General features: G+C 44.8%; 1 protein-coding gene across 2 annotated transcripts in view; it reads right to left on the bottom strand.

Annotated features, from left to right (window-relative positions):
• CCDC47 (coiled-coil domain containing 47) overlaps positions 1 to 14,430 on the bottom strand; it is a 1,413,375-nt gene that overhangs the window by 43,113 nt on the left and 1,355,832 nt on the right. For both annotated transcript variants that reach the window (XM_044055193.1, XM_044055194.1), the window contains exon 12: positions 13,293 to 13,460. In XM_044055193.1, coding sequence (XP_043911128.1) covers positions 13,293 to 13,460 — 168 coding nt within the window. The remainder of the gene's footprint in view (positions 1 to 13,292; positions 13,461 to 14,430) is intronic.

The following is a 14,430-nucleotide window of genomic DNA, read 5'->3' as shown; positions in this document are numbered from 1 at the left end:
AGTTTTATCAGCATTAGTCATTTGATGATTGTTGACTGTTCCTCTACTTCTCTTTTTTACAAAGATTCTACATTTTAGTTTATATTTATATATTATTTATTATTCACTGAAGGGCATTTAAAACTGGTAAATATGCTATACACTAGTTTTTAGTTGGCAGTGCGTTTCGAATGAAATATTTAACCTTAACATTCATCTAGATGACATTCTGTTTCTGGCTATGTTTATTGAAAACGCGATGTGTTAGCTTGCTTTAAAACTGAATGTAAACTAAGCTCAGTTGAACGAAATTGAATGCATTTTATTTAATGTAATTAATTAACTAATTATGGACATTAACTATGGCGCCTTTTTATGGCACATTTAATATATAAGTAGAAGTTTTTAGTGTTTTTACATTGTCTGATGAAGCGTAGTAGGTGCTACGCGAAAGTGCTCACTTCAATAAACTTTTTCCTTTTTTTGGATTACCTTTGGATCTGTTTGAAGTTTGTACTGGACTGTTTCATGCTGGTTTAATTGGACTTATTACTGAGATCTTGAAATATTTCGTGGTGAGAGAACCTGGTACCTATTACCTAAGCCCTAGAGGATATGAGATCCACCAGGGGGTCGGGTGGAGGGGACACCCAAGAGGTAGAGGGTCCTACCTCAAACGCCTCAAGGAATACGGACTCGTCAGAGGAAGCCTTGGGGGCAGACCACCCCCCCTGATTTTGAGCATTTCCATGATGTCTCCAAAGGAGACATCCTCGGGGGGTGATCTAGGGAGCCTTCCCCTTCATCCAAGTCCGTATCTTCTGTGAGACTCTCAGGGGAGTCCATGTGCCTCCTTTTGCACTTTGCCTTGTGGGGAATCTCCTCGGGGGGGCTATCCGAGGAGTCCTCACGGGCTGTATCCTGTTCCACTGGAACTCCTAAAGGCGCTGAGGCAGGCTGCCCCGAGGGCCGGGTGAGGGGAGCCAGGACCAGATGAGAAGGAGTGCGGGAGGGAGCCAAAGCCAGGACCGGAGGCCTGGAAGCACTCGACAGTGCCCTCTCCACCGCAGTGAAAGCCGAGGGGGAGCTGCTCTCTGACGGATCCGAGATCCGACTCCCACTCGGATCCGAAGCGGGGATTGGACCCAGCACCGAGAACGTCGGATCCGAAGGACCAGTGTGCTCCGACCGGGACGAAGCCGAAAGCACACCGAATCCCTTGGATCCGGCTCGCCCACGGCTCGAGAGGTCGGATCCGACAAACTTCGAGGAATAGTCGAGCCGGCGTGCCCAGCACGGTCGGCTCCGACCGGATCCAACGTGGCTCGGCTCCGAGCCCGGAATGCGGGTCGGAGAAGGAGCTATAGGAGCGAAAAAAGAGGTCGGGGGAGGCAAGAGCACTCCCATCTGCATCTGGGCCTGGATGAATCTCCTCATCATCCGGTCCATGTCCACATCAGACATGCTAAAAGTGGACCTCGACGAGGCCACCGAGGCAGACCTGGAGTGTCGCCTCGATGACCTCGACGGGGACCGGATCACCTCCTCCTCGGGTCCCGGGGAGAAACAAGGGGATCGGATCCGAGGAGGAGGAGATCGAGAAGACTTGGACGGGGAAGCCCTCTTGGTGGGCGGGGCCGATGAGGAGTCCTCGGCCCGCCGCTTAAGGTGCTTCTCCCGCCGCTTCTCTTTCCTGGCCTCCCTATCCTCCGGAGCCGAAGCGGGAGGTTGAGTCCCGGTCGGAGGAAGGGAGGCAGGAGTGACCGCTACCGGGGGGTAGCGGGCACCGAAGTACCGGAGGCCGAAGCAGAGTCTGGGGGTAGAAGGCCTGCCAGAACTAGCTTCGACCTTCGATCCTTGAGTGCCCTGGGGTTGAACGCCGTGCAAATCGAGCAACCCGAAGAGAGGTGTTCAACCCCAAGGCACCTAATGCACCAAGTGTGGCCATCAGCCGGTGAAAGCTTGTGACCACACTCGGTGCAGTTCGAAAAAATTGCTTTAGGGGCCTCCGACATACTGTAGAAAAGCACACTCACTAGGCCCCTAACACTCAGTCACAGACACACGCTACGACCAGCGGGGGAGGGAGAAATATTTTTAAAAATAAATCAAAATTATATAAGATATAAAAAAGAGTAAGGGTAAACCTACCACACACACAATCAGTCACTCAGAAAGAAGAAATACAAAACTTTTTCTCTCACAAAACGCCAAGAGCTCTGAACCTTGCTGTTGCTTGAAGAGCGGCAAACTAGATCAGTTAGGGCAGGCAGGGGATTGTGGGTAAGGGGGAGGAGCTAGGAGCTCGGATCTATGCTATGATAGAAGTTGCCGGCTCGGATCCGAGATCGGATCCGTATCCCACAGGTTGCTGACAAATGAAGTTCCTACTTCAGATCTTGTGTTTGTGTCTCTGCCCACTGATTGTGTGGTAGGTTTGGCATACTTTCTGGCCTTGGCAGAGTGTGAAAGTGGAACCTGTAGCCCTGGAACACTATATTCAAGACCCATTTGTCCTGGGTGATCATGTGCCAATTTTGAGAAAAAAGTGCTAGTTTTCCCCCTAAGGGGGCTGCCAAAAGATAAGTGCTTGGAGCTGGCAGAGGAAAGTCATTGGGACCATTTCCTGTATGGCTGTGTTTTGTCTTCTCCGCTTTTGGAAGTAGAAGTGGCCCACTGTTTAGGCCTGTATGAGCCATGGGGCTGGGATCTGCCTCTGGGGCGTCTGTATCTGCCTCTTTGTGGTCTGTCTGACACTGGAAAGGACCAATTCTTTGTAGGCCATTCCTGCTAAATCTGGGTGGCTGTATCTGTAAGAAATCCTTTACTGTTTGCATAGATTTCGCTTTGTCCTCCATTTTCTTCAACACCACCTCTGCTTTAATACCAAATAAAGTATCATGCTGTAATGGAGCATCTAATAACTTTGCTTTAACATGATCAGGCAGATTCTGTTTAACCAAGCATGCCTCCTAATAACAGAACCCGTAACTGCAGCCCTGCAAGAGGCCTCCAGAGAATCAAAACCACATTGCAATGTATGCTTTCCCACTTGTTCAGTTGCATGCAATAAATCCTGCATTTCCTTATTTTCTGCACAATCAGAATTTGATAACATTTTCTGTTTTAGCATTGACAGTAAGAATTGCTGATATTTAAGCATATGAAATTGACAATTTAAAGCCCTCACAGCCAAAGTAGCGGAAGTGTAAACCTTTTTTCCCCATCAGTCTAGTGCCCTTGAATATTTAGCAGAGGGGATAGGGTTTTTTGCAGTAGAAGCCTTGACCCCTTTGGGACCCTGAGAAATAGTTTCTGGGTCAGCAGCAGGGTTTTTATAAAGAAATTTATGTGAATCTGGAACCCTGTAGTATCTGTCTGGTTTAACAGGAGCAGGAGGAAGAGAGTCAGGAGAAAGTCCGGACTTGGAAAATACATCATCTACAATGTCTAACACAGGAGGAATAGCCAAAGGCCTGTGCTGAGGTAGTAAAAGGAAATCTCTAAGTCTTTTCTTAGATTCTGAATAGTCCTGTCTCTCCCAGTGGAAGTGCTCCCTCATGGTATGTAGGGTTTCCCCAAAAGAAAAATCCTCAGGCGGTGAGGCTGAAGGGATAGATTCTTCAGCATCAGAATCCTCATAAGGAGGAAGAGAGTATTCCTGTTCAAAAGGAGTCAGAGGAAATGGAAACCTGATCTGAAGATTCATATTCTGTCTCTTGCCTAGGCCTCTTGAAAGGAGGGGGATGGGAACCCCTGATCAAGGTAATTAGGTCTTCGGCCATTTTGAGCATCTGCTTTTTAGGCATGGTAGCTTGTCCAGGAGAATGCTGTACTTGTTTCTTTGTCTTTAGAACTGCTTTAGTCTTTGCTTTGGAAGCTGTAGTAGGCTTTACATATAACTGTGTAGGTCTGAAAACACCCTCAGAAGCCGATACCTGCTCAGCGGCTCTGGACCCATCTGAGGGAATAGTTTCCGAGTGTCCAATACCTTGAGTATCCAGAGGCCTAGCTGGCTCCACGTGGGAGTCGTCAGCGGCCTGTGGCTCTGAGGTAGCGGGCGCCAGGGGCTGCGAAAGCACCTCACTGAGAACTGGTGAACCGGCGACTGGCTTAGCAGAAGCCACGTAGTCGGTTTTGGACCTCGGATGCCTGCTCTTTTCTTTTTCCTTGCGCTTTTTATAAACTCCGGTAGTCGGCTGTTCCGACAGCATTATATAACTGAATCTTCGGCCAAAGAAATGAAAGGCAAAATCGAACCGACGCTTAAATCTAGCACAAAACCGACAGCTAGCAACGTTATGATCAGGGCCTAGGCAAGGAATACAGTAAGAATGAAAATCCTTATGAGGTATTTGCTTCCCACAAGAAATACAATTGTTAACTTTTTCTGACATCGGTCTGGAGCAAGAAAAGAGTTTCCCTAATGGGGTACTTAGCTTTACTGAAGACTTCGGATCTGAAATTCGATTTCGAAAATCACAGGAGTCGGCCGGCCGGCAATTGCGAACTGCTTTTGCTTCGGGCACCGGGCGGCAAGAAAGACTGAAGAAAATGGTGTCGGCTGCATCTTTTATACCCCTGGCGCACTGACGTCAGAGAAGAGGCGACAGCAACTGACGCCGGACCTAGACTTTGGAATTCAGGCCGACTGCGGGTAGCCTGCCAGCAGGATAACACAAGTGTAATGACTACAACAGTGAAACACTATGAACATCTGTTCACAAGCAGCACACTATTCTGTCCTGCCTTATATAAGTGGTACATTTTGAGTTATCTCTGCTTAATATTGAGCTTTGGCCGGCTAACATCTACCTGAAATCAACTGGACGTATAAGTGAATTTAAGTACACTTTTATCTGCTCTTTTTCATATAGCACTGTATTTACTTTATTTATTTGTGTTTTTCACTGAATATTAACTCAACTGAAGTTGTAGCTGTCTCTCTACAGTTAGTTTCCCACCCACCTTCCCTGTTCTTGTTTTGGTGTTAATATTGGTGACTTTGAAATTGTCCTCCCCTCTTGTAGATTTATATTTGGATACTCTTTTGGGCCCATCTCATGTGCTCACTCAACTGAGTGCAGTGAGATCATATTCTGATTTCAGGCACTCCTACTGTGTACAAAAAGAGCATTTGGGAAGGACAACCCCTGTAGCCTCTTAATCCTGCTCTGTTCCCTCAACAAAAAAAAAAAAAAAAAAAAAAAAAAAAAAATATATATATATATATATATATATATATATATATTATTCAGCTGCTCTTACTGTAACTGTCTTAGTTGCTCTTCTGTGTGCTGTTATCTGTTCAGTCGCTCTTACTCTGCACTTATTACTGGTTGTTAGTAGCCTTCTAATTTACTGCCTTCTGCACTTGTTTTTCATTTGTTAATTTAATTGCATTTATTTGAATTGTATTTGCCGTAGTGTTGCTACACACTCGGGTGTGCTGGCCTGCAGTGCAATTTGAATTGTATTTACTGCTATTTTAGCTACTTTTCTGTAACAAAAAAAAAAAAAAAATTCTAAGCTTGTTTTCTGCCTTTCCTGTAACTAGTCGAGTCCAGATACAGACTTGCTGTAGCCAGGATTGTTGGTAAGCTTCTGAGCCCCCCAAGCCTTTCTGTGTTGGAGGGAAGCCTTCTAGCTTATCAGTGGGAGTGGTAAGCACTAGGTAGCCTATCTACCACGGGAAAAGTGGGTTTTGGCCCTGAAATTGTAGTTCACTGGCCGTTTGGGCAATTTTTCCACCACTTCCTACTTTCTGATTAAAAGCCCGTTTTGCGTTTGGTCCCTGCCTTTCCTACAACTAGTGTAGTCCAGGTACAGATTTGCTGTATCCAGGACTGTTGGTAAGCTTCTGAGCCCCCCAAGCCCTTCTGTGTTGGAGAGAAGCCTTCTAGCTTATCAGTGGGAGTGGTAAGCACTAGGCAACCTATCTACCACAGGAGGAGTGGTTTCTGGCCCAGAAATTATAGTTTATTGGCCATTTGGGAAGCCTTTCCATCTCTTTCAACCGTCTGATTTAAAAGCCTGTGTTTGCGCTTGTTTCCTGCCTTTCCTGTTACTAATCTAGACCAGGTACAGATCTGCTGTATCCAGGACTCTTTGTAAGCTTCTGAGCCCCCCAAGACTTTCCGTGTTGGAGGGAAGCCTTCTAGTTTATCAGTGGGAGTGGTAAGCATCAGGTAAGCCTATCTACCACAAGAGGAGTGGTCCCTGGCCCAGAAATTGTAGCTATTGGCTGTTTGAGCAGTTTTTTTCCATCTCTTTCACCTTTCTGGTTTGAAAGCCGCACTTGCGCCCGTTTCCTGCCTTTCCTATAACTAGCCTAGTCTGGTTACAGAGTTGCTGTATCCAGGATTGTTAGTAAGCTTCTGAGCCCCCCTAAGCCTTTCTGTGTTGGAGGGAAGCCTTCTAGCTTATCAGTGGGAGTGGTAAGCACTAGGTAGCCAATCCTCCATGGGAAGAGTGAGTTTTGGCCCAGAAATTGTAGTCTATTAGGCTGTTTGGGCAGTTTTCCATCTCTTTCAATTTGCTTGCTTAAAAGACTGCATTTGTACTTGTTCCCCGCCTTTCCTGTAACTAGTTTAGTCCAGGTACAGATTTGCTGTATCCAGGACTCTTTGTAAGCTTCTGAGCCCCCCAAGCCTTTCTGTGTTGGAGGGAAGCCTTCTAGCTTATCAGTGGGAGTGGTAAGCATTAGGTAGCTTATCTACCACAACAGGAGTGGTTCCTGGACAAGAAATTGTAGCTATTGACCGTTTGGGCAGTTTTTTTTTTCATCTCTTTCAATGTTCTGGTTTAAAAGCTGCACTTGCGCTTGTTTCCCACCTTTCCTGTAACTAGCCTAGTCCAGATACAGAGTTGCTGCATCCAGGACTGTTGGTAAGCTTCTGAGCCCTGCAAGCCTTTCTGTGTTGGGAGGAAAGCCTTCTAGCTTATCAGTGGGAGTGGTAAGCACTAGGTGGCCTGTCTACCATGAGATGAGAGGTTCTTGGCCCAGAAATTGTAGTTTATTGACCATTTGGACAGTTTGTCCATCTCTTTCAACTTTCTGGTTTAAAAGACCACATCTGCGCTTGTTTCCCATCTTTCCTGTAACTAACCTACTGGGTAGCACTAGAAAGCCTTAAACTGATACAAGCCTTCTAGCTTAGAAGAGAGACTTTGGAGTGATTAAGTATCAGTTTTCTGTACTTTCTTGCTGTACTTAAGTGTTTTCCACCTAAATGCAGATTTTCCAGCATTTATTGTGATTTAAAAGCTTGTTTTTTTAACATATTGTACTTATTTGACTGCCTGCACTTTTAAAAAGTTGTTTTTGTTTAAATAATTTAACTGTTGTAGGCTACACATTAAAGTGCGATAGCCTTTTCTGATAGTTTGTAGTCGTTTAAAGCGGTTTTAAGTGTATTCTTTACTGTTTTTGTCTTATCCTTTCAAAAAAACTAAAACATTCCTTGTTTCCCACCTTTCTAAGCTAGTATAGTCCAGTTTTCAGGCTAGTGCTGAATTCAGGGATGTGATACTAGTTTCTGAGTTGCCCATACCTTACTTGGATAGAAGGAAGTTTCTCTGTTCACCTGTGAGAGATGGGAGCTTTGAGCAACCAATCTGTCCCTGGAGGAGTGGTTCCAGCCCAGATATTGGTAGTTTATTGGCCATTTTGGGCTAATTTCTATCTCTTTCATTTCCCTACTATAAAAAACGTGTTTGCATGATTTTGCGCACTGGGCAGCGCCAGTTAGCTATGGTTAAATTATTCCCAACTCCACTAAGTCTCCTCTTCAGTTTTTCCCTTGAAACTAGTCTAACTCTCAACCTAAGCACTCAAAAAAGCATCCTGCAGCCCAGCACGTGCTCAGACCTAATAGCAAGCACTAATATACCCTGACACTGACTACCCAGCAGGGCAAGGCTCTTTATTCACCCCTCACCAACCAAGTGACTAAGCAGCTTACCCTACTATTCAGGCATGACCAAAGGGCAATTACAAGTGTACACTCCAGTCCAGCTGGTGAATCTGGGTATCCTGAGGCAATGTTAAACCTGCCTTATGTACACAGACAACCCTCTCCTCCTACCACAAAACACTAACATATGCGAGAGATGCAATTATACAGCTAAACTGGAAGCTAAGCTGTCTCCACCCAAGACTGGAAAAGACAGTCAAGAGGAAAAGGTTAACACTTGCACCACACCTCCAGCCGCACACAGACCTACTAAAACAGCACCGGCAAAAAATACACATAAATACACAAATCATACTTGGGGGCTCTAAATAAAAACCTGCAAAAGCATCAGAGACCTCCAAAGCAGACACCCAAACAACCTGCATCTCCTGTCACAAACCAGACAACACATAAAACACAAAACCAGTGTGCCGCACAATCACAGTCCTTAAGGCGAAATAACATACCTAACACACTAGTAATACGTGACTTTAAAGTCAGGCACACTGACATCCCACTCACTAGGCTGGACAAGCAGAAGGTTACTGTTAGCTGCCTGTCGGGAGTCAGAATCCGCCACATAACACAAGCACTCAGGTCACTACAGAACAAGTACAAATATGACTCTGTCATTGTTCATGTTGGTGTGAACGATGACCTGAGACGTACCTCCCTGAACTGCATGAAAAGGGACATGGAAGAGCTCTCTAATCATGTAGCCCAGGCTGGTATGACCACGACCCTGAGTAGCATCCTGCCCTCACCAAGAATGATACCTCAGTCTACAGAAAAAATGATCAATTTTAACAAGTGGCTAAGCTTCTGGTGTCATTCAAAGGAGATCCAGTGTCTGTCAGCCTGGGACGACATGCTCGACAAGCCGCCTTGCTTTGCAAGAGATGCCTTGCACCTGTCACACCTAGGCTTCCAAATACTGGCCAAGACTCTTGCTGCCCCCATAGTGCCTTTTTTAGGCAAGGCTCAAAAGTCAAACCCACCTCCGTAAACAGCACAATTAACATAAAAACTGAGGGTTATGCTACTCAACGCCAGGAGTTTAAATCTCAAAATGCACGTGCTCGAAGCACTCCTCAGTATGGAGAACGTCGACATCTGTGCAGTAACTGAAACCTGGTTCAAGGCTCCAGAGAGCACCCCAGCACTACCGAGCTACAACTCATACCACAAGTTTCGGCCACAGAACACGGACCGAAACACAAAAGCAAGGGGTGTATCCATATTCATCAAGGATACCTACACCTCCAGGTTAGTGGTGCAGCATGATATCTCTGAGACCATCCATGTGCAACTAACATCGGGCAAATCTGCAATGCAAATTGTGGCCTGCTACAGATCACTCTCCATGACCCAGGACCACCACTCCACCTTTCTGAAGACACTGGAAAACATGAAGGTCCTACCGAACACCCTGATATTGGGCAATTTCAATTACCCTCCCATTCACTGGGAAAACTACTAGAGTACAAACTCCCAGGCCCAGCGCTTCCTGGAATTCATCAACTCAAACGACCTGGATCAGCTAGTAAACTCCCCTACCAGAGGTGAAAACATAATGGACCTGGACATCACCAACATGGGCGGACAGGTGTTCCACACCGGAGGTCAACCCGTCACTGGTTGGATCAGACCATAAGCTGATCACTCTGGATGTCCACACACTCCATCACCACCCTCAACCAAGGAAACCACAGTAAAAAACTTTTCTAAAGCAAACTTCACCTTACTTAAGACAGAGGTAGTAAGTTTCACAGCCCCCACGCTAAAGGATAACGCTGCCCAAGAAGCAGAAACCTTTACAAATGCACTCTATGAGCACCTACAAGGATGCAAGGATCGTGCCATCCCTAGAAAAACCAAGACTCACTCCTCTAAGAGAGGGAAACCAGTTTGGTAGACCCCTGCCATAAACAGGCTATACAATAGAAGGAGGAAACTAGTTCAGAAAAAAAGCAAATCCCAAGAAGGAAAGACATCCCTGATCAGTATCAGTAAGAAACTAAAGGTCCCTCATGAAATCATCCAAGGCTAACTTCGAAAGAAAAATAGCCAAGGATTCAAAAGATAACCACAAAGCCTTCTTTAGATATGTTAAGAATCTAAGTGGTAACTCGCAGATATGTACTGAACTAGTGCAAAATAGCACAAAATATACTGAACCTACTGATATTGCCAACATCCTGGCAGATAGATTCAGTGCAAACTTCACTCCCTCTCACCTCCAAAAGGGCCCACAATACCGGAAGAGGGTAGTGTCCCAAAAATCACAAACGCACAGGTGAAAACAGCCCTTTCAAAAGCCAAAAACACAGCATCAATGGAACCAGATGGTGTCCCAGGCTGCATCTTGCATGAACTACAGAACGAACTAACCCCCCACCTAAACACACTGTTCAACCTCAGCCTCTTCCACAGGCTACGTGCCCATAAAATGGTGCACAGCAACGGTTATTCCTATCCACAAAGGAGGGGCCACCACTGACCCTGGTAACTATCGCCCCATAAGCCTGACTAGCCTGGTCTGCAATGCCATGGAGCGCATCCATCATGGAACTCATTAACAAAGACAATGGGAATCTCCAAACACTTGAACCGACCCAGTTCGGCTTTGTTATGGGCAGATCATGCCTACTAAACCTGGTTGACTTCTTCGAGACGGTCACCAAGGCCATAGATGAGGGAAAGGTGGTTCACACAGCCTACCTTGACCTCGCCAAGGCTTTCGACACCATTGCCCACTCTGGTATTACAGAAAAACTCACCAGCCTGAACATAAACCCCTAAGTCATGAGATGGGTTGCCAACTGGCTTACAGACAGAACTCACAAAATAAGAACAGCAGGCTCCAGGTCCGGCTCTAAACCAGTCACAAGTGGTGTCCCGCAAGGCTCGGTCCTGGGACCCCTACTATTTGGCATATACTTCTCAGAAGCACAGGCAAACACAGGAGGACTATGGCTAACCAAGTTCGCCGATGACTGCAAACTGGAAGCCATAACTGACTCTCCGGCTGACACGGACATCCTCCAAAAGGCCTTACTGAGATGGACACCTAGTGTCAAAGTCATGGCCTCAAGCTAAATGCCAAAAAATGCATAGTCATCCCGTTTGGGACAAACAAAACACCTATGAATTACCACATAGGTGGCAGCCCCCTTAATACAGAAGAGGTAATAAGAGATCTGGGGACCCAGGTAGAGAGTACTCTCTCCTTTGACAATCATACTGCCAAAGTATTTAGGAGATCCTTCTATGTGGCTCATGTAATTACTAAAAGGTTCGCATCTAGAAATAAAGAGGTTACAGTGCCCCTCTACTCGTCACTCATTAGACCCATCATAGAGTACAATGCCCCATTTGGGATATACCTCACAAGACAATTCCAACAGCTGGAAAGACCACATAAGTACCTCACCAAGAGGATTACTGGCCTTAAAAATATGTCCTATCCTATGCAGCCCGACTGAAAAAAACTCCGGCTGTACTCAGTGGCATATCGCTTACTCAGAGGTGATTCTCTGCCTGACTTGCAAAGCTATGTCCAACTCAGAATTGATGGACATGCTCGACCTAAAGAAATCACTGCGAGCCACGCGCTCTAGTAAGCTAAACTTCGCCACAACAATAAATAGAACATGCTGGAGGGAAAGATTCCTGTCACAAAGACTCCCCATGCTTTGGAACAAAATTTCAAACTACATCAGGCAGAGCCCCTCACTAACACTCTTCAAGAGAAACCTCGACAAGTGGATGGGTAACAGAAAATACACCCCTGGGATCACTTCAATGGCTCTGCTTGACAGAGGATCAGTTATTTAATTAATGGGGTGGCGAAAGCCGACACACTCTGGCTAGGCTTGTAAATGCCCTCAGGCAGATCGCCTACTACCTACCTATGAACACACACACCTACACTTGGAAAGTAATGCACAAATAACACACTCAAATCCTGTCAGACAAATAAAATCACACTGATAGAAAAAATGTCAGGTACACTGTCATGAAGTATACACAAGCACTGACATATACAGTTATGTCTCCTGCTCATTTAAAATTCTTCCTGACACAAATACTTAGAAACTAATAACGTTTACACAAGAAGTACAACATTATACAAAAACAGCCCCCAAATACAAAAATTAGTTCAGCACTAAAAATCGTGGTCTATGACAGGAAACGTCCGATATTCATAAAGAATACTAAGGCTTCTTAAAAGGGAAAATAGCACTTAAAGCCCCAGAACACAATATTTTTTCTTAAAAGGGCAATAATTCTGTGTGGAAAGGTTCCCCACTGGGGACTTATACATCAGAAATGAATCTAAAAGCTGAATGCTGCATTTGAGATGCCTTTGAGCTGCTGTTTCTTCTTAAGGTAGCCATAAAGTACTGAAAACATCTTTACTCTGGGTGCTGATTTCCCCAGACAGGGCTTCTAATCAGCAATCAGAGTGAAGGTGTGGGAGGGAGCCAGAGCTTTGTGAAGCTGGCAGGTTGTTGTATTCTGTATAGCCTAAATGCTACAGCAGAAGTGAGAATGAAGAACATCTCAGAAGGTTTGGGGCCTTAAGGACTAATATATTATCTGGGCATCAAATGTGAGGTTACCTGCTACAATTTGTAAGTGATGATCAAACAGTATGAAGGATGGGAAAATAGACTCTGTTTTATGATACACATGTCCAAAAAAAAAAAAACAAGATCCGGGGTTTGAATGCAAGTTCTGAAAATGCTACTACTAATATTCTTAACAAGAAAAAGATCTCTTTGACTAGACCTCTTCCAGAAGTCTAGCTTTACTCCATAAGCGGACGTTTTTCGGTCAGAACACAAATGTGAGGATTACAAGTATAATCAGATTCTTTTTTCAAAAGAAGGTCAACAGGAAGGGAAAAGAAGAACATTCATTTACTTTCCTTCATCTTGCTTTACCATACTAAGATACATGGGGAAGCCAAAACTGTCTCATCAAACAATGGTGTAAGGCAGAGAACCAGTCCTGAGACAGAAGATGGTCCATCACAGGAAACACACACACACACAACCCTAATATGACGATGGGCTACTCAGAAGATTACAATTTGGAGGTATTCCAATTCATACAGAGGTAATGTTTGGGGTGTGGGAGATAACCAGACACCTCCAAAAACACATCTGCAAAAGGAGAACATACAAACTCTGTACAACTCAACCAGAGAAGCAATGCTAATTGTCACCACTGTGACACTATGAAAATACTATATGCTGTACAAAAATAAGAAAAGCATTAAAAGCACATTTTAATAAAAAGGACTTAAAAACCTAACACCTATATATTCTACAGTAAAAAAGTAAAGACTACCTCAAGTCTCCGTTGTTTTTCAGGATCTTCTTCATTCATGATCCTCTCCTTTTCGGCCCGTTTCTTTTCCTCTCGACGAGACTGTGCAGCTTCCTGCCTTTGAACATGTGTCTGCTTCAGGAAGTTCTCTTCAACCCGGGCTCGATTTTTATCAGCTTTCTGCTTACCCTGATCACAGGAGAAACAATTACTAACGTCAAACAAAAGGACATTTTTGGTCATAGTAGTACAGCCCCTTCAAAGCCAGCATTCCAGTAACTTCCAAAGGAATCTTAGCAACACCCTCCTATTCAGCTTCTAGCTTCCCACAGCTGAGGTGCATATTTAGTTATAACCAGATGGAGCACAGACAGTAGTGCCTTGATACTGATAATCTGATTATGGCATCAACCACATCTAATCAGAATGCCAATGTGGTACTTAGGGGAATTACTTCTCTTACACATACGCAGCCACCAGTTTTCCTTTATTTTTTTCCACTGAGACATGTAATGGTAAGGCTTGGTGCTTACTGCTACTTCCCACTTCCTCTCCCACCACTATGAAAAGCAGAATGACCAACCCCCAAAGCTTAGACATTAGTCCCTTATTTGAAAATACCTAAAAGACCAGTGAGGATTTACCAGTTTAGCAGCTTGTGGAACGTCATTCTTAGGTAAAAGGTTTTTAATGTAATAGAACAAGAACACTCACCCATCTACCTAATTAACTAAATAAACTACTTGAAACTTCAACAAGGCATCTATTCCTCCAACAGTGAGAGTATCAGAGAGAGAGAGAGAGAGTCTCTCAGATCTGCTAACTAAAGTGATTTTACCTGAACTAATCCTTTGTGCACTGCTCCTCACAAGACAAGCTACAAGAAAGAGGCCGCAAGCCCCTCTCCTCTTGGCCATCCCTCCAGCTTCAACTGAAACTTAATTTACAAGCAATAGGTAGAAGATCTATTCCTGGATCAGTAATCTAGCTCACACAGATCACAACATTTAACTTGTTGCACCACTTATAATAGCATTAGCTCTTTCTTGCCCTAAATCCACTCAAAAATGTGGTGGGTGGGTGAGTTGGTTTATGTATATGTATGTGTGTGTGTGTGTGTGTGTGCGCGAGGATGACACATGTATATATCTGTTGAGTG

This window comes from Protopterus annectens, chromosome 13.part0, assembly GCF_019279795.1.
Source record: "Protopterus annectens isolate FY-2018-M chromosome 13.part0, PAN1.0, whole genome shotgun sequence".
Lineage (NCBI taxonomy): Eukaryota > Metazoa > Chordata > Ceratodontiformes > Protopteridae > Protopterus > Protopterus annectens.
This window is presented reverse-complemented; position numbering and strand designations above follow the sequence as displayed.